This window comes from Leptosomus discolor, chromosome 17, assembly GCF_034619465.1.
Source record: "Leptosomus discolor isolate bLepDis1 chromosome 17, bLepDis1.hap2, whole genome shotgun sequence".
Taxonomy (NCBI): Eukaryota; Metazoa; Chordata; class Aves; order Leptosomiformes; family Leptosomidae; genus Leptosomus; species Leptosomus discolor.
Window position 1 is genome coordinate 2,673,517 of NC_141407.1, and position 25,209 is coordinate 2,698,725.

The window sequence follows — 25,209 nt, forward strand, 5'->3', positions numbered from 1 at the left end:
CATGTGATCGCAGAAACGGATGCTGCTATAACAGAATGGGCATCTGTGGATAGGAATAAGTAGCCAAAGTAGGGAGAAACGTGAGTGATGCCAAATGTGTAACCACAACTTAAGTAATTCCAGCAGAGCTTTGAGTTTTCTCTGTATCTAGGATGGTGAGTAAAAGGAAAGTTAAGGAACAAGGTTTTTATGTTAAGTTCCTCTACATGACTGTAACTAGTAATTAGTTTATTTTTCATTTTGGATTCTTAGTATACCTAGTCTTTTTCACAAAAGAAACATTGTAAGGAGGGAGAGTAGCTCCAAGGATAGTTCATTTGCAAGGCTGAAGGAAGAACAAGGTTGGATCTTTCTGGCCTATTCTGAGGAAGATTATGCTAGTTAGTTGCAACGGTCATTTCTGGCCTTAAAGTCTGTAAGTGCATTTCTCCAGCCCTGTGTGGCGATAGCCTTCAGAGAAGGCAGTGCAGGAGCAGTGGAAGTAGGAGATAGTTTTCATAACCCCAGTGTCAATGGTGGTGACAAGAGACCTGATACATTTAAGGATCCCCATGTTCAGGGCACTTCCAGTGGGAGAAGAGGGCTGGGAGAGATCTCCTGTGTTGTACAGTGATTTAACAGAGGTTTATCTGTGATTAAAATAAATTAAGACTGTTAGAGAAGTGACATATAGCAGTAATGGCGTATTGTCAAGCCTTAGTTGTCAGCTGTATTTGGAGAGGTGCTAGGGTATTCCTGTTGGTGACAAACAAGGGAGTTAACCACTGAGGTGGGATTTGGTATGCAATCACATTCTTAACTCAAGAAGTTTCTCTCTGATCTTTTAATTTGTATGTGGTTTTAGAACATGTTGATTCTGGTGTAACTTCAGTATTCCATCAGCAATGGCTTTTTTTCCTAGTTCTTGGGAATTTTGTAGCTTTACTATGTTGCAGCTTGCTTTTAAAGACAAGACATCCTCTTAATCTTCTTTTGGATTACATCTAAATTCAGGCATCTTAGAATTTCTTGCTACATTAATGGACTTACATTCCGATATGGGGATCTCCACTTTCCTGGTCAGATGCCATGAGGCAGTGTGAGTGAGCCCAGACAAATTAGATGATAGTACCAGAGAAAAAGATTGAATGAAATCGCTTATGCATTTTTGTCCTTATCCGATGCCTTTCATGTCATACCAGTAGTTGATTCTGCTTTCTATAGGAACTGGGGACAGCTCAGATCTTTGTTCTGGGTGTAAATTTAAGACTGCTTTTCTGGAAAAGCAAATTAAAAAACCCCAACAAACAAACCCAACCAGCCAAGCACCCCACCTCCCAAAGCCCCCCCAAATCTCTTCAGGGATCTTTTATTCCATCTCTGCACAGAGAGAATGCTGCTTTGGAACAGAAAATTATTTCTCTGTTTCTTTTAACCCTAATTTTGCCTTATATGAACTAACCTCAAATGCCATCTTGCAGTTTTCCTTGCAGGATTTGAAGCAGCAGCAAAGCTGTCTGTTTGCTACCCTTCCGAGCATGCAGAACGCAAAAGTGAAGCATAGTGTGAGTTAGACCTGTATCGAGATTCTTTTCAGTAAACTTTAAGGGAAAAACAGGTAGTGCTTACAGTCAGGCCTTTGTAAAGGGAAGCACAGGATTTCCATTTCTGAACTAAACTATTCCATTGCTCCGCAAAATTCCCCAAAGTGTAAAAAGAAACCACCAGTGTCCTTATGTTTTCATCCGATCTGGAGCCTCAAATGTTAATACATGCATATTATAGTGGTATGGTTGCTGTATGATGCAACTGTAAGGAGATCTTAAGTTGTTTGAGTGCCATTCATTCTCTGCCTTGGCAGGTTAGGCATCCTTTCAGTTTATTCTTGAGTTTAAATTTTGCAGTCTTTGTTTGTAATGATGATCGTGCAATGTAATAATAAGCGTGCTCAGTTTGCAATAATATGATTCCTATAATATACTTTTGACTGTAACCTGGTGTTAACATAGCTTTTATGTGGCAATAGCTGATGCTTAAACAAAGTATGTACACATTTAAAGGCTTGATCTCGAAAACACTTACATCTGTGTATATTTAATACAGTTTAGCTGCACAGAGGCCCATTGATTTTAATGAGAGTCCTTGTGAGAGAAAGTGAACTCTTGAGGTAACAGCGAACTAGCCCAGGCACTGAGGGTGTGTAAGAAAGCATAGTGAACTCTCCTAGGTTGTGAACCTGGAAATTAGGACTGTTCTCTTCCCCATCATGTTTGTGAAGGCATAGGGCTTTCATAACCTTTTAGTGAGGTTTGGTTTTTTCTTCACCTTTTAATTATTCCTAATCTTGCAGTCATTATTTTGTCAAGATGAATTAACTTTTTAGTCTCTTCTGGTAGTATTTATTGTATGTTAGATGAAAATAACTTATGCATTGATGTTTGAAGAGGTTAGCTGTTCCCTTGCTTTATTTTCCTTCCTCGGAGCTTAATATACCCCTTCACCCAGGTCCCGGCATGGGCAGTTCCTGTTTCTTCCATTCTTGTTCACTCTTCTTTGCTTACTTTCCTCCCCTTCACATAGATGCACCCTGATTGAACTCTTTCTCACATCTCAGCGTAGCAATTGCAAGGCATTTTATGTCATACGTAAAGGGCAGTTACCCTTGGTGTTAGGTTCTACTAATCTTGACATATTTATGCCTGATGGTTCTTTTAAAATGAAGCTGAAGTAATGACAAAGGGTTTGTGAGCTGGTTGAGGACTATGTGTAACACTTAACTTATTTTCAAGTAATTTAGTCCTGCAATCGGTGTCTGTTCTACCTCCAAAAGAAGATAGCTAAATATATCAAGATAAGAACAGTAGGTAAAAAGATGATGATATAAATGTTCCTCTGTTGATTCTTTCAGATTTCAGAATCTAAGCCTTTCTCAGAAGTTAAATAAAAAAAACCTTTACCAAATACTTTTGGGGCACTGAGTTATCATCTACATAGCTTCTAGGAGGTTAAGAAATTCTGTTCCCTGCTTTTTCTCTCGTGCAGGGTATCAAAGGTCAATATTTATCTCCAAGTGGTACATTCCTGTGTTGTGGTATAAGTGACTGAGCACCTGTATGAAGTTGCTAGTTGGATGCAATTAGTTTAACTTGTTGACAGACAAAGCTGTAGTTATTCAACTTGTTTCCATATCTAGCAACAATTCCAAGGCTTGATGCAGAAAATGGATACCATATTCCTGAATTGATATTGATGGTTTATTAAAATACACCATCCGCTCTTAAATATACGAGTTCATTGGAGCCGAAAGTGATAGAATGTAAAGCATTTTAACTACTAATTTACATCAGCTCAAACTCCAAATGGAGTTTGTATTATTTCAAAACCTGGTTGTTAAAATTGCTGAGATCTAAATCTCAGCTACAAAGTTGGGGGACCTGTTAGCCTGAGCTCCTTCAGCACTCCTGAATGTCGGCAAGAGTCAGAAACCAAAACCTTGACACAGCTGTAAAAACACACAGCCTGTGGCCTCAGCAAATTCTACTGGTGCAGGCATATTTCAGGTATAAATTTTACTCTGCTGTCCCTAGTACTAATGAAGTCAGTTTCTTTTGGTGGGTTTGCAGCCAGGTGTGTCCAGTTCTGTGGCTAACCAGTGCTCTTTACTTAATTTTTCCACTAGTGACATTTCTATCCAACTTTAAAAACAAACAGAAAAATTGGCTTGATGCAATGGCTCAAAGTGTTAATAGTAACATTAGGCTGGGTAAAAGACTTCCTTTCGATCCTACATTGCCAGAGATCTCCACCTTGTGGCTTGCAGTGACTAGATTTATACTGTGCAAACTGGCAGCTGCCTAATCAGTTCGTAAGGGGAATTCAGTCACTACTAGAAATTGCTGCTATTTGTCTTCTTAAGAGTTCTTTAGCAACCTGAATATTAACCTTACTGACCTGAGTATTGTGTTTTAGTAACTGTGTGTAGGTAAAAGCAGTTATTAGAAGTTCAAGTGTATTTTAATACCCTTAGGTGAAGCTGCAGTGTTGATCAGAAGGACGTGTAGATGCTGGAGTTCCCTGGAACGGGATTTCAGCTCATAATGGGACAACAGATGTGAGGTTAAAAAAAAAACCCAAACACTCTCCACCCTGCTCCCCACCCGCCAAACCCAAAAAACCAAACACCAAAAAAGCCCGACACCCGTTCCCTGCCTCCCTCCCCCAGGAACCCCATACTAATACCTCTGGGTGCAAATCGCATGCTGTCTCAGAAAGATCCATCAGGCTTTATTCAAATACCTGTGAATTGTTGTAGGTTCATTTTAATAGTGTTAGTCTTGTGTGTTGTGGCGGCATTCCGCTTCTGACATGACTAAGGTTTTTTTCAGTGCAAAATAACAGTTTATTTTATAACCATACATGGTCTAAAAGCTGCAAAAGAGATAAGAATAGGAGGGGCTGTCAAACCCAGCTTGCCAAACCTGTTTTAATTTATCTTAATCTCACTTTCCTGTTTTCCCACCAGACCACTTAGACCCCTGCCCCCTTTTTTTCCAGGAACACATCTAGGTGTCTTTTGAATTCGTTTATTGGCTCTGCTGTGTATAGCACAATACAGTCTTTGTTATACTTCTAGCTAGAGCTGTTTATATACAGTGACCCATAATTTGCTCTCAGTTACATTGGTAACATCTGAAGTAACACCATCAGAATCAATAACGTGGTTCACATCAGCGTAACTGAGAGCAGAAGTTCGCCCCGTGAACTTGAACACTTTTTTCTGTCTTGATATTCTTTTCACAATTAGAAGACTTCAGATGATTAAAAACACCATTTTACCTTACAGCAGCTACAAAACTTCCTAAACTTGATATAATTCCGTTTAAATTATTCTTACTGTGGAGAACAAAAAGTCTGATGCTTCTAACTAAAGACTCAGAAATCACGGTCAGTGTGAGACAGGTAAGGTTCTAGAGTGCCGTTAGGTGAGAGGACAGGGCATAAAACTGACAGAATTTTAAAATGGAGCTTGATCTTTGTGTGAATTGCACTATTGCCGTTGGTTCACCTGCAGTGGGAAGCTACTGAGCCTGAACCCTCAGGGGGTCCTTTTCAGGCCTGTCTCTATCTGATGGAGTCAATTTGGGGTGCACAGAACAGAAACTACATTACATGGAGAACAGGGCAGAGCTGGGGCAGAAGGAAAGTGTGTGTGCTATTCAGGCAGTGCAATGGAGGGGGGACTTGAGATGGAGGAAGTGTTCTGAGGCAAAATATTATAGAGAAGGTAGCGATTTTGTTTGAGGAAATGGGTTTGGGATATGAGATAGAGGACAGGTTTTTAAAAACCTGTGAAACTAAAGAGGAAAAGTTTTAGTTTAAAATGGTCTATGTATATTTTGAAATGTATAACTTTACTAGGACATTTTAAGGAGAAAAATGTTATGAGTTTTTTAATGACTATTTAGAAAACGTAATATATAAAATCTTACTCGTTTCTAGTGTTCTCTTTTTTTTAAAAAAACCCACAAACTTGCCAAAGTAGTGAGATACAAAATTGGTGTCTGTGTGTTTTATGCTTTTTTGTGTTTAATAGGACACCAGGCATTATATGGTACGTTTTAACTGAACTTGGTGTTTTAAGAAAATCACAAAATAAATAGTTCATCAACCCTTGATCCTTTCTCAGAGAGCTCAAAAGTTCAGAGCAAGTTTCCAGTATTTTGTCATTTCATAAATGAATAATAGTATCAGGTACTGTTCCAGAGTAAATTCATTAAATTTTATTCTGGAAATCTTAATAACATAAATATGCAGGAAAATGCATGTGTATGGAACGTTACCTTGAACACATCTCAGCCGCGATGAGGACTGGAACAAACAGTATGTGTGGTGATGCAGATTTAGCTTTACCGAGTCATGGAGTTTTGAAGTAGCGATCTCCTTCTCATGTTGTTTCTAATGTAGTTGTTCTAGAAGCCGTGCTTGTGGAACTAACACACCTGGCTTTCTGCAACATAGGCATGTTTGGGGCATGCCAAGGATACCTGCTGTTGAAATCAAGGTATAATATGTGCTTGGGTTCTTTTCAACTGGCCTGCCCCAGTTTTCTGTAGAGTCTGGCATAAAAAAAATCAATTTAAATTTCCCAGATGTGTTGGATGCTGTTACTGGAAGGTAGTGTCCTTGGTCTAGCTTGTGCCTCTCTCTGGTGCCTGCAAGAAGTACAGTGGAAGCTGCGTTATAGCACCTTTTCTAGAAATACCTTTCTCTTTGTTCCCCACGTTTTGCACCAGTGGGACTCACATGCCAAAATCGATTTTACCATGCTGTGCTTGTGGGTGTTAAGTGCTGCCTCGTGTTCCTCAAACTCTCCAGTTGCCAAAATCCAAATGTTGAGCAATGAGGTTACTGCTCACCGCAACGGCGTCATTTTTATTTTGACAGCGTGGAGGTGATGGTGGAAACAGGAAGATGGGCCTTGCAGAGCCTGCTGCAGTCTCCAGGCTCAGCAGAATGGGTGGCAGCTGTTGTCACTGGTGCCTGGCTCCTGCCAGTGCTTTGTGTGTGTCACTCACGATCCAGTTTGTGATTTGCCTGTGGTCGGTGCAGGGCTAAGTAATATGTTGTTATGCTCATATTTGGGACATTTACATTATCAGCTTCCTCTCCTTTTAGAGTTTGCCCCAGAATTCCTCAGCTGAGATCAGCTGGTCTGCTTGGCCAAGCCTTTTGAGGCTCTGGGGAGCAAGGTATCTCATGTTGTCGTTGGAATTCTTTTTTAACAACTTTAAGCTGCAGCAGTGAAATGGTGAGTGCGCTTTTAAGCTCCTTTGTAAATACAGAAAATGCCAAGACCAATGTCTCTTCTAAGTCTGTGTTGTTCCCAGTTCATTGTAATCATACTGTTGCTTATGCTTTTCGCTGCTGGTAGAATGTCACTGATATCTTCTGCTTCTTCTTCATGAATAAATAATGTAACATTTCCTTGTGGTTTTGGAGCCTGCCTGCCTTGAAAGACAGTAACATAGCATCTGTTAAGGTTCTGCTGTGGTGCAGGGGTGCTGCAGGGGTTGGAGAGGCTGCTCATTCACTTCTCGCACAGCTTCTTTTCTTGTCTCCAGCAGACTCAACAGCACCGATGTGTTGTGGCGTTGATTAGAACAGTGTGCAGCAGTTGTTGGCTTTCCTGGCTCACCAGTTGCCACTGCCACCTTCTGTAGTGTGTCTGGCTCTTCCCTTCCTCCTGTATCAGGAGGCTCTAGTGGCAGGTGCCAGACAGTGTTTGGTAACTGCTGCTGACAAGGAGGGGTTGGTTGGTTGGTTTTCTGAACACATCCAGCTTCTGCTGAACGCTTCCGAATGCTAGTTGTGGCTAAACTAAGGAGTGGTTGAAGTGCTGTATTTTGCAGGGATTCTGGGCTTGTCTTCACAGGGCACAGATGGCGCAAGTGAGGCCTGTTTGGTACTTTGGTTCTCTTCTCCAGCCTTTATTTTGGGGAAGGATGAGTAACTTTGTTTTCTTGCTTAGTTTCCGAGAGCAAAACGTGAGTGCAGCTGTATGGACTACAGTGATTGTTTCCAGGAGAGAAAGAGGCACGGCGCACAAGAGAAATTCTTTTCTCTGTTTTCTTGGTGTCAGCCAATGCATTCAGGCTAATAGAATCTTCATCAAGCTTGTATCTGTACAACTGTCGTAATTAGTCTTGTTCTCTCTGTCTTGCTATCCTGTTAGAAGAGCATGGTCCTGTCCCAGGGGTTGCCTTCCTTGCCTGACACTTTCATTTTGTCAGGTGCAGTGAAAGTTTTACTTCCCTGTTGGCTGCTCTGCTCTATGGAACGAGGGCTGTGGTACTGTTTTCAGGTATGCCTAATTTTGGCATTTACTTGCAGTGCACAAGCAATTACTTAAGGTCTTAATTCATCACACCCAGTCTGAACGGTTTTGTCCCCTCTTTGCCCTTGGTCATTTTTGTTACCCTAAAGCCTGGGTTCACTGGAGCTTGTATCTGATTCCCTTTTCAGGGTATGCACTTGTTTTCATGTTTCCCCTCTGTCAGTATATCACATACTTCTCCCTTCCTACTTCTTATCTTGTAGAGATATTAGTTTATCTCTCTACCTTTTCTTACCCCTCTTGTTAATTCTCTTTGTTTACTCACAGGACCCCTTTTTGTATGTCAGATTGGCACCACCACCTCTCTCCCTTCCCTTGTGTTCCTTCACGTTCAACTAATCTTTTTACAACCATCAGTGCCAGCTCTGCCCGCTCGCTGTCCCTGGCATGCTGCTTCACTGATTCAGTGGTCACCTGCTGCCTTTACTCAACGTGCTCATCCAGCAACCTCCTGTTGCAGAGGTCCACAATGAAGCTAAGGATCTGTCCTCTTGTCTGCTTGCTTCAGCCCCACCCTTGCATGTTGAAGCGTCTTTGTGACTTTGCTTCTTTCAACTCCAGATCTCTCTTTTCTTCTTCAGTTCCTTTATTTATTTATCTGAACACTTGCTTTCCCATCCTAAATCCCAGTTGCATGTTTGCCATCATTAGCACTTCCCTCCACTAGTATCCTCGTGCCTCATCTTTTTTTCTCTCTGACCTAGATATCACTCATATGTCTTCCAAAAACTGTTGCAAGGATCACCTCTCTGGCTTGTTGCTCACTATGGCATTACATCTCCTGACTGTCTCCGCTAGTGGGTTTTTTTCTCTTCGATAGCCGGTAGTACGCACTGGGGGAGCAGGTTGCCAATCTGCCAGCGCTGGCAGTCTGGATCAGCTTCTCCTGCAAGCAGTTCTGCGCCACTTTAATTGTCAAACCCCTTCAATGGCCAGTCTTAAATTCTGCTGCAGACACACTGTCTTCATGGTTACAACGTGGGTACTAGAGTGCCTTGTACCCTGGCTACGTGAGTGGGTTGCAGATGTTTGTATCTTCCTGTTAGAACTCAGTTTCTTTTGTTACTTCATTTTCTGACCTCTCTGGCCTGTTTTGTGCATTTATAAAACTGGCAGCTATATGAAGCCCTTATTTTCAACTGCTTTTGCTGGCAGCTCCCACAGTAGAATAAATGATAATGATAATGGAAGCTGGGTAGGTACAATCTGGATGTATGTGAAATGAGCAACACTGATTTGAATCGGTTTTTCAGGAGGCTTGGGAATGGATTCCGTAACTCCAGGTGTATTTGGTAGGTGACAGAAGGCTGGCAGGCCTGGGAGTGACCAGTGGGTTTAGGTGTCACCTGGACTATGTAGTCATTTGTCTCCTTCGTGCTAAAAGTGCTCGCAATTCCTTCTATTTGTAGATGCTGTTTGAAGACTTCATTTTTTAAAAGTGAAGGAATAGCAGAGACCCTGTAATTGATGGAAGTCCATGGCTAAAGCCCCAGAGGACAGAGCTGTGTAACTCAGGAGCTTGAAAATAAAGTGTCTCGCTGAGAGCATCCTAAATCTGTCCCTTTGTCTTTCCTGTTCTATTATGCACTTGCAAGAGGGAAAATGACCTGTATGTAGGTTTAATCTGTGTTATTCAGCAAACAGTGTGTAAGGAAATTTTTGGCTTCTTAGAATCCTTGCCCACTCCTTTAGGATCTTCTGAAAGTTTGTTTATTCACAGCAGCATCGAGTCTGAATGAAATACAGAAGATGGAAAACTCACAGTATCTTACCATGCAGCTTTTTCATGGTTTGCTTTCCTCCTTTGCCTTTTACTTGAGGGCAGAACTCGGGTAGAGAAATAATTTTTGTTCGCTTCTGAAAGGTTACAGTAATAAAGAAACTCTTGTTAACATCAGAGTATATGGCAGGCAGGAGTTTTCACAGTCTGGCATTGTTTATTTTACCAGCAATTTGGAACCTTCTGCACTCTTAAAATATTGGCAAGAAAATATTTAACTGTTAACTATTCTGTGGTGTGCGTGTGTTTGAAGCCCTGGGGAGGAGGAGTGCTTGGGGAAATCGGGTTTTTCTCAGCTTATGATTGAAACCAGAAGGTGCAGAATATTGGTAGAAGGTGAAAGCAATGTGACTTCAAATTAGAATTTTACCCAAATGTGGAACTGATGGAAGAATGTCAAATGGGTCACATATGAACAGGGCTGTGCTAGGAAATAGTGGGAAGTCTGATGGAGCAAACACAAATAAGCATCTGCTAGGCACTACAAAAATGAATTTGAAAGTGACATAGTAAGAGTGAGTATTTGCTTTTGTCCTGGCCTCAATGACTGGGTACAGGCTGTAGCAGTACTATGTGTTAGCATGAAGGATTAGGCTTGTTAATTGCTTACTAATTCTATGGACTCTAGCAATTGCCACTCCATTTTGAACTTCTTTTTTTGTGGAGAGTTTTTTTAGGAAAGGAGATGGATGACTTGCCATTCCTATCCAATAGAAGCTTGTTCTTGTCCCAGATCCTTGGATAAAGAGTGCATTTTTTTCCAATTATTTTTTCCCCTAGGGGAGGATGATCTATGTCGTATGGGCAGGATCATTCTTGCTCTTATTTCTACATAAAATGGAGCCGCTTCCTGTGAGTTTACTAAAAGCTATGGCAAAGGTAGCAATTCTTTTTTAATTGCACTAGCATATTTCAGGTGAAATTCCTATCAAGTCAGCAGAGTGGCCTGATGACTGGTATCCAGGATCGCCTAATGAGCTGTGGCTGTCTTGCTGCACGTCAGGGCAGGAAGAGAGACACAGACAGAAGAGATGCCAGTCAATATTTGCAAAGATCAGCAAAAAGTGAACAAAAGTGAACGTACTCAGAACTCATTCTTCTAATGTCAGATGAAGACCCAGTGGACTATTTCTAGCAATGACCAGAGGTGTTTGGGAAAAAGTATAAGCAGCAGAACTGTGTATCACTGTCTCTTCTAGTTTATTCTCTTAGCATTCACTAGCAAGTAATATGGAGGTGGCATGGGGACCATCATATTTTGTATCTGCTATCAGAAATCCTCTATGAATGTGCAGATCCTTTTTTACCCCTTTTGTATTTTTTGCTCTTTAGTGTCCTGTGGCAATGACTTCTGCAGCTTAATTCTATTGCGTGAGAAAGTACTTTTATCTTATTTTTAAATTATTATTTGGTCATCAGCTTCTTTTCTACATCTTTTTTATGAGAAACAGTGAACAGTAATTCCTTCTTTACCTGCTCGATACTACTCATGATTTTACCTCTCCATCGTCTTCCTCCTCATTTCTTCCTGAATATAACTAGTGTTTCCTGATATGTCGAATCATCTTGGCCTTTTCTGTGTGTTTTCTGTTTCTTTTAGACCTGTTCTGAGATGAAAAGGTAATAAACATGTGCAGCATTTTATATGTGAGCACACTATGAATTTATGGCAGAATAGGGTTCCTCTTTTGGTCTACATTCCTTTCATAATAATTCCTAACATTTGTCTTTTTCTTCACTTTTGAATTGCTGAACTGAAATTTTTGTGTGATTTCTCCACAAAATCTCTCTAAGATCCATTTCTGGAATTGTAGCTGCTAAATGTGTGCACGTTGTTATATAAATTTTATGATTTTTTTTTTTAATACCTACTACTAGTACCTTTATCTGCACTGAATATTACTGGTCATAATTATCTGCGATTGTTACTTTTGTTTATTTTTGTATTCTGCTAATTTGTACTTACCTGGTTCTGATGAAATACTTTTCAGAATGGATGCCACTTTTCATGGCTCTGCAGCCCTTTTAAATGTTATCTAATACATTTCATTTAATGTAGTACTTTATGATCCCAGGGATTTTGTCACTCTTGACTTTCATTAAGCTATCTGAAGTCTTTTTCTATGAGCAGATCGTATCACATGGAATATGATGGATTCTCAGAATCCTGAGTGATGTGAAAAGGTGGTGAAGCAGTGTGTATTCACTGTCTCATCCAGTGAAAAAACTGGGCTACCAGATGAAACTAGCAGGAGCCAGTGTCAGAAGAAGCAAACAGGAGGCGGTGGTTCTCATCGTGGATGGTCGACCAGGGTACTTCTTGCTGAAGGAAGTTGTGGATGCAGAAAGTTTACTGGACAAGTTGCTTGACGTAGAGACCTTTTGAAGGTTACTGTATAAACAAATATCAAGGGTTGAGAATTGTCCTGAGCTGAAACTGGTTGGGCGGATACTCGGAGGCAGCGTATGTCAGCTTGTAGTCTTTTTACTTTTCTCAGTGTATCTGGCTACTGTTGAAGGCAACACACCACGTTGGGTGGATCCTTGGTCTGACCCAGTACAGTGTTTCTTGTGTGTGACTCTTTCTGACAGCTACTGAGGTTTGTCTCAGTGAAGAGATGGAGTTTTACAGGATCTGTAAGTGCTCACAGTGAGGACCTACCTTAATCACTTCTTTACCTTTACTGCTGTCTTCTCCAAGTGCCCTTTTTAAACTGGGTTATATAACTTCCTTTCAGCTTATCAGCCTGAATTCTTGGTTCTGATGTATTCAGAAACATGTTCATGAGCAGTTTTCGGCTTTTAGCAAGTAAGTTTTTAAAAGAGGCATTACAGGAAAAGCGCTCTACAGCTGCTCACCCTTACAGAGAATCAGCACGAGAGGGAGAGCACAGCGGTTTGACCTCCCTCTTTCCCTGATCTTTCTCTTGAGAGGCGGTCAATGAGCTCTGCCAGCCACATGCTACAGTGAAAAAGGAATTCAGAATAAGCCCCCGTGTATTTGATACAGCTAGGATTGTACTGTGTCTACTCTGCATCTTTAACTGTTACCATGGCAGGTTCCAAATTAATAGACTGCAAGATAGAAACATACCTCATTTTCTTGATGTAGGGGTGAGCATCTGTTTCTGCTGAAACATGTAGATAATGTTGTATAACTTGCTTTTCTGTGCCTGCTTGAAATAAACGTGCTCTAAGGAGTGTTATTGATGGTTATGCAGTTGTTATGAAGGTAGCAGAGGACGCAAAAGTCTTTTTCCATTAACATGTTTTTATGGATTGAAAATTTTGGCAGGAACTGGTTCTCATGCAGTCGAACATCTAGCTTCTGTCTAGGTTAATGCAGTTTTGAAGCAGGTTGTCACTGAACATTGAAGAAGGCTTTAAAGAGTATTCTCTGAAATTAATTATCTACTGAGGTGCATTACAAAATTACTTACTTTTAATTAGAAAATTAGAGGATTTATCAGAAAAGTTAATAAAGTGTATGGGGAGTCACAGCTGTAGCTAATCACAAGCCAGTATGCTTGTTTGCAGACAAGGTAACACGAGTGTTAATAAAAGACTTAAGCAATGAAGATTGGAGAAATAATTTCTGGAATATCTTTGTCATTTCACAGCTATGTGAGTTTGCCTGAAGGAACTGGCCTTTTTGGCCCCTTGCTGTAGAGATATTTTTAGTCTGTTTTATTAATTTAATCTTTTTGATCCTAGCTACAGCCTCGGTCATTTTCAGAATTACTGTCCTACAAGCAATAGTTACGTTATTGGAGGAAATAAAAGGGCTGTGTGCAGGTTTTCTTATTTAATGTCATGTGCGTTTGTTAAAAGAGCAGCAAACACTTAAAAAGCCCATGTATAACTATATGTGATTAAATATCATTTATAACTAATGTAAACTATAAATTATAAGTCATTCTTTCAAAATGCAACTTGAGAGAAGCTGCATAAAAAAAGCCTAAGTGTTTGAGCAGCAATATTTTTTATCATGAAAGATTTGTCGTGTATCTGCTTCAGGAACTTCTGCCAATATTGAATGCTCCAGTAATAAAAAGTGTCAAGAGGAGTCGAGTGATGTTTGTGGCAGTGTGGCTAACAAGTCCCCCAAGTAGACTCAGTTATAACAACAAAAGTGTACTCATGCCTGTGTAACTTGTTTTGCATGAGAGATGGGTTAATTTTTACTATATCAGCATAAAACACTCCTTTGCTGTTACAACTCTGACCACTCCAGGAGTGCGCTGATGGTACAGTACAGCCGTGCATCTGGTGTAAACATTAGAGCCTAATCTGAGTTTGAAAAGATGACTGTGCTGACACATCTGCTGTGTGCAGGTACAGGAGCAAATACATTGTACAGAAGAGGCTTTTTATTCTGGCAGGAATGGTATAATGAGAATGACGGGGTGGAAACTTAAGCCAGAAAATTCAAATATGAAATGAGATACACATGTTCGACTGTGAGGGTGATAGGCTTTAGCCAAGCACAGCTTACGGAGCTTAGTACAGAGGGAGCTCAGTGAAACGGTCTGTGATATGCAGAGGGTCAGGTTCTATGATCTAATCATTTCTTCTGGCTGAAATCTCTTCATAAAAAAATCTAGTTCAACCATAATGTATGGCCTAAAGAGAGTAACTGCTGCATGAAATTCATGACTAGCGCTTATACACGGTGCAGTTAGAAGTGTCCCTTCTGGCTTTATAGTCTGTGGATGGATTAATGTGCTAAAGTAGCTTCAGGGTGCAGCACATGCTGGCGTTTAGTGTGACAGGAGCACGTTGGTTGAGTGGAACAGCTGATGATCCAGCGTCCCTGCTCCATGGGGACGATCTTTACTTCGTGCTGGTGCTGGGCTGATCCTGTGGCCTGGACACCTCTGAGCAGGCAGAGCGGGTTAGAGCCCGTGTTGCGGTTTGTGCACACTGTGAGTTCACTGCAGCGTGAACCGAAGCACGGTAAGTGGGGATTAGGAGATTCATTACAAAAGAATGCTCTTGATCCAACAAAAGCCATTAATAGGGACTAATCCTATAGCAGCTTTCACTTGAGAAGCTGTGCCCACGCGTAACACATTTTCATGCTTGTCCAGCGTGTGTGCTCTTCCTTTCCTAGAAATTTTGTTGGAATACAAAACCTTAACTGAGACTGATACTGTAAATGGACCGATGTAGCAGTAAGCCTCACCAGTTGGCTGTTGAGTGATGCGTATTAGCTCAGTGGGGCTGAAGGTGAGGTTTCTTCCTTCAATACAATGATGAAAATGCAGTAGTTGTATGCTGCAGTCATCTTGCAGGCAGAATGTGGGATCACGGAGGCTTTCAGTGAAAAGTTGTGACATGTGGTAGGAAGATAGATTAGCTGTGCGTTTCCTTTTTTCAAAGGTCTTGTAAATGTGAGAGGTGTACCAGAAACGCATTCCTTGTTTTGAACTAAGATAGTACCGCGTGTCGGTTTAGGCAATGGAATATAAATTTATTGTGGTGACAGCTCTGCAGTGGGTTGTTCCAAAGAAGGCAAAGGGTCCCTAGAAGAGCTCCAGATGTTACTGATTTTTTTCTTGTTATAAGCAATTACCGGCTTGGAGTTGTCTAGCAGTTTTTCTTCTTCATAACAAACTGTGGAAGAGTCAGCAGAATCATGACCAACCAGATCCTGAAACTTGCCAGTGGTAAGAACATGTACAAGCTTAAAAAGGGGAAGCGTTTCCAACACCCGCTGATTTGAATTTACTGATTTTTCTTCTTTTAAAGAAGGATTTTTTCCTACAATGTTTGTACTTGACCAATGCCGGTTGTATTCTTCAGAAACTGCAATATTCCTTTAAATGTAATTTTATTGCCTAAGATACTCCTCCATCCCCAAAGTCATATTTTATATTTTAAACTGTTTGTCTTTTAAGATGTATTTATTGCTGTGTTTGTTTAACTTGGTTATCTCCTTCATCAATCTATTTCTTGCTAACTTAAAGCTGCTGCTCTTTGTTTTTGGTACAGAAAGCTGCTTCCCTGGGGATGTATAGGCCAGGACTTGTCTCTGTAATGGGACTATTTGTTTTCTTTGCCCCTTGCAGTTGCCTGCTGTAACATTTGTAGTATGTGTTAAGTAATCCTTGAGGTAACATTTTTATTATGTCATAAAAAGTGCGTGGCAAATATATAATAACTCATGGAATTTGTTTATTTAAAATGGAAGGGTAATTTATTGAGTGTGTTACATGAGACCTGCTCCCCCTTATTAAAGCTGCAGAAGTGCAGCGTATTTAGAAGTATGTTCTATTGAGAAAAACCACGATCTCTGACATGCATAGAAAGTTTGAGCGTGGTTGGGTAGAAGTGACATCATAGTTTATGTACTCAATAAAAATTTAATTAAGTCATTACAGAAGTTGCAGTCATCATTTAACCCTCTGATTTCTTATGTTTAGTTCTTTTTTTTTTAACATTCAGTAATAACCAGTCTCCAAATCTTGATAGCCTGTAAAATATCTGCATCAATTTTAATACTTTATATTAATGGAAAAATATGAGTAACTGACATAAAAGGAATTTTCCTTGTGTTTGCACTATATGCATTTCTATAAAAATCAACAGATGAAAAAAAAAAGTAGTGCTTTAATGGAAGAATATTTGAAACTAATTCGTATTTTGCTAGAAAAGCTGTTGCATAATTACCAGGTACTCTTAGGGGTAGTAAGACAGTGTCTAGGACATGTGGTTCACCATGTCGTAAGGGTGACAAGCTGTACATCAGAGACAGCAGTGCTTTGTTCTATAGTAGAGCTGATGTCCTACCCTGTAGTCCTGTTTGCATTTTCTCTTTTGTAAAGCCTGTCTCCAAGATGCAGTCTCATACAGAAGTGTTGTGCTCGTTAGGATGCAGGTATGAAGATAATTATCCTTGTAATTTATACTGGCATTGTGGGAGGGACCTGTAGGAAAGAGATGGTTAGTATCTCTCGGATCTCTCATGGGAGTCAAAACAAAGAAGAAGCTTTACCAACGGATGTGTAGCTTCACCCTCAGGAGAGGATCTGTTTATTAAATTGTTTCGTTGGTAGAAGTAAAAAGTACAGGCAAAAGGAATGGACTGTGTGAGGGAAACGCGCGCGAGGCGTGGCAGCCAGATCAGTTAATCTCTTGGTTCTGTCTTAAGCTCACATGGGGTCAGTTCTGCAAGCCAATGGGTGGCTTAGGCCAAACCAGCAACTATTTAAACAACTATTAAATTTAGTTAAAAGTCAGTGTGGAACTTGGACTGTCGTGCTTACAGCGTAGGGGGAAGTAGCTGGATCATCACAAGCTCTAAAAGACATTTCAATCATAGTCAAAACCTAGTAAGTCTGAGCTGCTGGTGAGATGCTGTAGAAACAGAATTCATGTGATTCCTGCACAAGAAAGTCAATATTGACAAGCGAGTAAGGAGCAGTGGTGGGGATGGTGCCTCTGTCTTTACTTTGCTTTACCTTATTACTTTTACTGTAATAGCACGTCCAGCTCTGGGGTCCATGCTTTAGAAAAAAGTTGCAAAACCTCTGAGTTTCTAAAGACCTGTGTGAATGAATCAAGGTCTGAAAGCCTGCTTAATAGTTCAAATGCAGAGGAGTCGTCTTTATCTTAGCCTGTGCTGCCACTGAAAGGACAGCCTTGCCTTCACTCTTTTCCCCAGCTGCATTTTTTTCTCCGCTCATGTAGCTCTGTGTCAGTGCTGTCGGCTGAGGATTTTTCTGCCATTCTTATATTCTGAGTGGCACCAACTTTCATTTGTGTTCAGAATTAATGGGGCCGCGTTGCATGTTGTTCTAACCTGTCTGACTGCACTAACATCGTTGCTTACAGATAAATCCCAACCTACGAGGGCCAGGACACTCTTTCTTCTTTGCCTACTCAGAGTGAAATTGATGATATTTTCTCATCACCTCCTCTTTAGAGCCTATACAGATGGTATTTATTTCTGGTTTGTTTTTCAGATTAATTCTGTTGTTCTAAAGGAAGATATGAGAACTATGGTAGAAAATTTCTATGCAGCTCTATTTGGATATGATGAGGTAAGAAGGATGTTTTCAGAGAATGTGCAAGGACAAGTAGACCATCTAATTCATGAACACAAAGTATTCCAGATGGCTGTGACATTTGCCTTACATATCTTTGGAGAAATGTTACCTTAGGAGAGCAGACTTCTTAGTTACTGCAATCATCTTAGGCCTTGAATTAAAGTGCTTTTAAGAAAAAGGCAAGCACACAGCGTATTGATATAAACCATGGGGCATGGAAGGAGCTATATTCTCTGTACTGCTTCACTGTCACTGCTTGGCCATCAGCAGATCATTTCCTCCCTCTGAATCCTGTTGTACTTTGAAAGCAAAGAGACTATTACAGGGGATCTGTGTGAGGGGGCATTTGTAGGAAGTATCTGATAATGTGGGGAGGCAAAAGCACCACTGTGCACAAGTGTCTGCAGGACTTTCAAGAAGAAAATACAATGACGTCATCTCTTTTTGTAGTCATTTTTTTGCTGTAGTGAGTGTTGCTCTTCAGATGCTCTTCTTATTCACATGGTGTTACTATTTTTTGCACCGTCATTTGCATTATTAATATCTTGTAAATGTAAACTTCATTGTGTTGTGGACAGTGTGATGCAAGCAAGTCTTTAATGTAGTTTAAAGTTTAGCCAGGATGTGTCTGCCTGTGTCTTTTTTTTCTTTTTGTTGACTCTTTTTGGAAACAAAATGTCTAGTTAAATTAAAGACAAATCTTGACCTTTTTTATTTTTAACTGAATATTTTAAAGTCCTCTCTTGTGTTTGGCAAATGTGTCAGCAGAAGGCGGCGGGAAGAACGTGTACAAGGTTAAAAAGAGGAAGCGTTTCCAACACCCGCTGATTTGAATTTACTCATTTTTCTTGTTTTATAAAGAAGGATAACACCGTATAATTTAAAAAGACAATGAAAGCAGCAGAGAATTTAGACAAATGCGCTCGTGGGTGTGATTCTTGTCTAAGCCAAATTTAATATTAGATTTAACTGGAAAAATCTAGCTAGTTCTTGATGATGAGGAGTTCTGTTTCGCATTTAGAATGAAACATAGAAAAGCAAAGCAAAATAGTGAAGTCCTGACTACATTTATGCAACATTGTGCTACATACCTTTTAATTTTTCTTTTCCAAGTGTCATGGGCTTCACACATTCTGTGAGGTGGTGCTGCCTTCTCTGTAAGGCCAGAATTTTTATGGTAAAGATTTTATAGCAAAGAAATGCAATTATCAGCTCCTACGTTAGAAATAACCTGATCCATTTTTTTTTCAAATTAACTTGCCAGAATGTTTGTTACAGGCTGCTCTGTAAATTGATTTAAGGCCAGGGTTGTTTTTGCATTCTGGGGAAGGGTGGTGCTGATGCCTTTTTGTGTGTACAGTCCATAGTGGCTTCAAGACAGCTCATGCCGTCAGCTGCCAAGTAGAGTGAGTGGTTGTCTTGTGCTCAGACCCTCTTCACGTGCAGTTTTTAATCCCCCCCTGTACTTCCTTTAGGGAATCTTGTCTGATGATCATGTTCTGGCAGCTGCTCTTTGGAGAAACCTTTTCAACAGGAACTGTGAGGACCCTCGTCACCTGGAGTTACTCGTAGAGTACGTGCGCAAACAGGTACGCTGCAGCTCGTAGTGCGGCCTCTCTTCGTTCTCTTGTTTAGAGTATTACGGCTTTTTATTGCTTGCATACCTTGTAGCTCAGTTCTCCTCATAAATATAACCGATTTTTATAATCAGTGATTCTTTTTAAGGAGAAAAAGGTAAAAATATAAAAACTGGCTGGTACTTGTTGCAGTTTGATGAAAAATGGCTGCAGGGAAGTTCACAGGATACTGAAAGCCATCCTGCTCATCTTTTTCTGGATCTGTGCTACAGAGGGGCTTGACAAAATGTGTCAGAAATGGGCTGCAACTTGTTGTGGAATTATAATTGATGTTGCAGCGTTGGGATCCTCTTCATAATGAAGGAGCACACAGAGCTTGACAGTCTCCTGATGATTTTTGTGGGGAAGAAGTAAAACGTTTTGTTTCCCAGAATTATTTCTGCTTCTTTCAGTTATTACCTTGAGGAAGCAATAACTAAGTAGTGTTTGTCCTCTCGACCCTTAGGAGGTTTGTAAACCAAGTTTCTAGGAAGTGTTGGTAGGATATAGTCCAGGTGAGTACCAAAGACAGAAAAGGGGTGAGCGAGGGTCTGGAGGAAGAGAGTAGGCTGTTGGACAGGGAACTGAAGACCAGAACCTCCACAACAGCATTCTCTGTAATGTTTCCAATATTATATTTAGGACCAGATAGAGATTTGGGGAGACGGTACTTCAGTGTGTGTCTGAGAAAATGGTATGGGAAGTAAAGGGCTAAACTTTGTAAGGGGTGGAGGACACTTTTGGAATGCTAGAGGGCTTCTCAGGAGGGACAGACTTAATTCAGTGCTTAAGGTTGCTGATGCTTAACATCAGTGAGGCTGTAGGAGAGTTTAAAACTGAAGATTGGCAGGGAGCAAACACATAAAAAGTATGTGATTTGGGACAATTTGCTGCCAGGTGGGGAACTGGTTGCACTTCTGTTTATTCAAGCAAAGGATAGGACAGAAGCTACCAGCAGTGCAATAGGAAACAGTGATTACACAGATAAAGGTGGCACAATGGGGAGGAATGAGCACAGTTCTGTGAAGACAGATCGTTCCTGTCTCCAGTGGTGCACTTGAGAAAGACAGTCCCAGCTTTACATTCATATTGAGGAGCTCTAAACTGTCTGTTACCACACAGGAATGAGTCCTTGAGATTATAATTGTATTATCAAAATGTCAGCTCAGCACTCTGTAGTGTTTTAAAAAACTAAAACAAATGCTCAGAACTACTAAGGAAGGAATAGAGAATAAAATAATGTTGTCGTGCCACTTTTTAAATCCACGGTACCCTTCTGATCGTGAATAATGTGTATGGTTTGGGTTCCGAGCACCAAGAAAGATAAAAACTGAGCTGAAGAAGGCTCAGAAAAAAGCAGTAAGGATGACGTGAAACTGCTCCTTTATTAGCAGTGAGTATGATCCCCTGCCTGAAAAACAGCTGAGAAAGAATATGAGAGAGCTCTGGAAAATCTTGAGGGCAAACAAAAGGTGAGCAAGGAAGGGCTGTTCACTGATACAAGAACGTGGGGACGTAATGTTGCCACAAGTTGTTTGGGAGGCTACACTTGCACGTGGGTTCCAAAGCCACTGGCAGGGCTTATGGAAGAGAAGTCTGTCAAGGGCTATTAAATCCACAACAACCGCTTCAGGCTCAATATCCCCGAACTAACAAATTTTGAGAGGGAGGGAAAATAAACAAGGAAAATGACATTGCATGCATGTGTTGTACTTAACTCCTCCTGGGGAATCTGCTGTTGATGGCAGTCAGAAACGGGATGTTGTGCTTAGGCGGCTCTGGTCTGACCCTTGGTGGCCATTGGTGTATTCCTTCCTCTGTCGAGCAACTCCTTGTCAAATTGTCTTTTGTTTCCAGTAAGCATTGTGTACGAGGTCTTTCCCACAATTTCTTGCTGATCCTGCCTTTAACAGTGGCTATTAGTGGATACCAGGGAAGAATATAGTAACAGAGCAAGCATGTGTACTATTTCCCTGGTCAACTCTCCTAGCAATCTGCATTCACACGCTTCCTGAGCCCGAGGTGGTGGTTTTGTCTTTTACTGACCCTTGATGGACTTCTTTCTTTTTTTTTTTCCCCTTCCTCCCCGTGTTTACAGTGTCCTGTGGCAGCAAGTTCACCCCGTGTTGTATGACAAGGGTTGTTTTACTTTGCTTACATTGCACCTTAAAATTTCAGATGATCCCAAGTATTTCTTGTGTTGTGAGAATGAGCATTCATTCCATGTTTATCTCCTCCAGCTCGTGAGCTTTGTATTATAAATCTCAGGTGTTCCCTGCTGGTCAGGCCAGTTTTCTATAGTGAAAAGTCTTGGTTTATGTGAAACCACTTCTCTGAGAGTAGTCCTTGCAGATGATGATACTAGCAGTGTGTCATCTGAATTAACTGCCGGGGAGATAAAATGACTCAGGTTAGCTTTGCGTGGCTCTTGATCTTGTTGCCAAACTTTCAGATGAAGCATTAGCTAAGGTGTGAGTAGAAGACCTTACGCAGTTAACTCCAGTGGATCTGCAGATACTTATCTCCTCACCTTTCCGTGATGCTTAAGCGGTCATGAATTATCTTTTTAGGTCTGCCTCACACAAGTCGTGAAGTATGCTAAAATCCCCCAGTTCTGCTTTCTTTCTGGAAAGCGACGTGTTTGTGTACCTCTTGAACTTGAATGGGTGGTGGGACACCTTGCACTAACGTCCTGTCCTTGCAGGTGCAGCACCTGGACGCGCTGAGCGGGGAGGACCTGCTGCTGACGGGCGAGGTGAGCTGGCGGCCGCTCGTGGAGAGCAACGCCCGCAGCATCCTCAAGCCCCTTTCCCCTGTTTACAACGATGAGGGACTCTGAGAGCGCCAGTGCCTGACGTTTCTACCGATTTGTCAGATCAGCTCGGGAAGCGTTGAACTGGGCTGAGGCTGTGAGGTCAGGAAGGAAAATCTGCTGTTGAAAAGAAAATATTTAATTAGGTATCCTATCCGTGGTGCCTCAGTAGCAAACGGGACAGCCGTATTCTTCCGACGATTCACCCGCAAATAAATACTAGTTGGTTTGAGAACCTCTGTCCTTTTTATGGCACTGAGTGGTCCTTGCTGACAAATTGAAAGAGCTGCCTTCTTTCTCTAGGAGACCAGGTATTTTACCATGACTTAGAGTTCTATCTCCAGAAGACATTTCTGTCCTTTGCCTCGTTTGGAGAGCTGCTACACAGAGACACAAGGATGTTCCTCTGCTCACTGAATGGTTGTGAAGGCAATATCAGCTGGGGTTGCATATTAGAGCTTTTATTATGAGCTTTGCATATTAGATGTTAATGTATTTTAAAAGCCTGATATCAAGATGGAATGGTACATTTTTGCTTTAATGGAGTTAAGAATTGCTTTAACAGATTCTGAAGGGTTCTGTGAAAATCTTTTTTAGGAACTCTCTGCTGTGTTGCACAAGGTTAGGAGGATGCAAAGAATCATGCACGGTCCCCAGTAATCCTCTCTGACTCTAGCCATCTTCATGAGAATAAAGTCCAAAACGTGACTGGGCTGTCACTAAAAGCTGCCTCAGAGTACTTGGTATTTCAGTCTGCCTTGCTGCTATTCCCATATTCTTTTTAGAGTTGTGGTCTAAGAATTTCTTCCTGAAAAGAACATCCCTGTTTCTGTCCATGGCTCCTAATGGGACAGGACTGTGCTGTCCTCCATCCCCAAAGCAGTGGTCCAGGGCTCTTAACAAGACCTGTCAACCCCAGTGAAAGCTTTATATGGCTGTGCAGGCAAATTACACCAACATAGTAATTACGGGAGCAGGAGCTCCACTGATTAAATCATCAGAGGCTGAGGTGTGCTGCGTAGGTGGATGGTTCACCAGGCTATTTCCAGGTCAGTGACAAAAACAGTTTTCATTTCTCTCCTGTCTAAAATCCTAGTCAATAATAAATGTCAATCTGGGTAAAACTGATGTGTATGTGTTTTCTGTGCCATGTGTGCTTTTGATAAGAGCATAATACCAGAGCTTATTCCTAATAAAACTATTAAACAAAAGTTGAAGGTGATAATCCTTAATTTGTGAAATTAATCCCTCATTTGCGAATGCGTAGTCTGGCGGAAGCGTGACTGTGCCTGGCTGGGACTGTTCTTCCTTCTGAAGTTGCTTTCTTCACATTGTGTGTTTTGGGGAATATTTGACATCCCTTCGCTGTGTAAAGAGCAGTGGGATGCAGAACGTAGGCTCCAAACACTGGCTTGCTTTTTTTTTTTTTTTTTTAATCTTCTCTTCGGGAACCTTCTGTGTATGAAAAAGGCATTTTGTTATTTTTTTTCCAAGGCGAACTTCCTCAGTTTAACTTGTTATAAAATGAGTCATGTAAAGAAACCCTCTATGTGTGAGGTGTATCCCTTCTCTGTGAAAACATTACAGACCAAACAACTTGCTTGCAGTTTATTTAAGATGCTTTTGTTGAAAGCTGAGCTAAGCAGAGAAACCTCTTATGTGTGAAGTATTATACAGTGTGTGTGAGATAATAACACCTTGTAATTCATTACAGCTGGGTTGTATTTACATAAAAGAAGGCTGAGCTGTGTAGGAATTTGCTGATTAATTTATTTTTAATGAGAGTGAAGTATACCAAGTACCAAAATAAACTTTACTTTGTGTATCTTACTGCTCCTGAAATAGGTGGAAAAATTAATGGTAGATATTTTGGCTCAAAGCTACATACATTAATTCATATACAAAACAGTCATTTAAACTTTAACCCCTTTCCTGCTATGTAATTTAAACCTGGACTCACGTTATCCATGCCATGGGAACACAGGACTGGGAATACACCACCATCCAGCCCGGTGCTGTGCGCAGGTCAGAGATCGTGCGGCGCTGTGAAGCCAGCAAGGTAGTAGAATCCATGGGACCACTGGTCTGGAGGTGACAATGCCCTTTGTGCTCTGAACAGGGGCCCGCCGTGTGGTCAAGGTGGAGCCCTTTCCTATGTTTGTGGGCAGGAGGCTCCAGAAATCGCGGTGCCAGGTTGTGGTCATTGGCATCTGCTTTTGCACTTTTTATTAATGTGAGAATAAAACCCTATAATCATGGCGCTCTGCTTGTTCCATAAAATGCCTTCAGCTGCCCCGCTGTTCCAGAGCTGAGCCAGCAGTCGGGGTGTGTTTTGGACAGAAGTGTGTGGGCCCTGGTAAGAGAGTAAGGCAGAAACTGTCTATGAATTAAAAGGGTAATCTGTTAGAGAGCAAAAATACACTGGAGGCTTCAGAGGACAAGAGAAGACTTTGCTTCCCAGACATTAGTTACCTGGGGACAGGATTTGGATATAGAATATGACCCCTCTTACTCAAGAGGTGCATGACAACAGGCTAGAAACGTGCCATGGCCAATATCTATAAGACACCTTTACAACCAGAATTTAGAGTCCTGGAGAGAATACACTTCCAGTAGCAAAATCTGCGCCTCTCAAGCGTTACAGCAGCAGTGATGAGCAAGTGAAAGTGATTCCTATGTACAGCACTGCTTCAGGGGCACCAGAACATGGGGGTTTTAAACCCAACGCTGTAAAGCCCGTCTTCCCCTGTGTTCGAGGTTTTGCAGAGGGAATGGTTGAAGGTATTTTGCTTATGGACAGTTCTTTGTTTATGCTGCAGGGTTTTTTTGAAAGTGGTCTTAAAGCATCATCTTGGGATCACTTACTGTATTTTAAGTGAATATATGTGTGTGCATTTCTTCTGGAAGGAGCCATCTTGAGCACTTTCTCATCCAACCTATGATCCAACCTGATCTTCTGTCTTGTATACAGAATTTGGACATAGCTTATTATTCCAAAGGACTTGTTCCCCCCAACTTTCCCAGTTGGCTTAAAGTCAAGAGACACAAGCCTCTAGGAAGCACTCATTATTTCAGCT

At 41.1% G+C, this 25,209-nt stretch overlaps 1 protein-coding gene across 1 annotated transcript in view; it reads left to right on the forward strand.

The window, feature by feature from the left end:
• The window catches only part of UQCC1 (ubiquinol-cytochrome c reductase complex assembly factor 1), a 50,628-nt gene extending 27,362 nt beyond the window's left edge, over positions 1 to 23,266 (forward strand). Inside the window, exons 8-10 of the mRNA XM_086474758.1 lie at positions 17,621 to 17,698; positions 19,180 to 19,293; positions 22,025 to 23,266. Coding sequence (XP_086330884.1) covers positions 17,621 to 17,698; positions 19,180 to 19,293; positions 22,025 to 22,159 — 327 coding nt within the window. The 3' untranslated portion in view covers positions 22,160 to 23,266. The remainder of the gene's footprint in view (positions 1 to 17,620; positions 17,699 to 19,179; positions 19,294 to 22,024) is intronic.
• Positions 23,267 to 25,209: the final 1,943 nt, after the last annotated feature.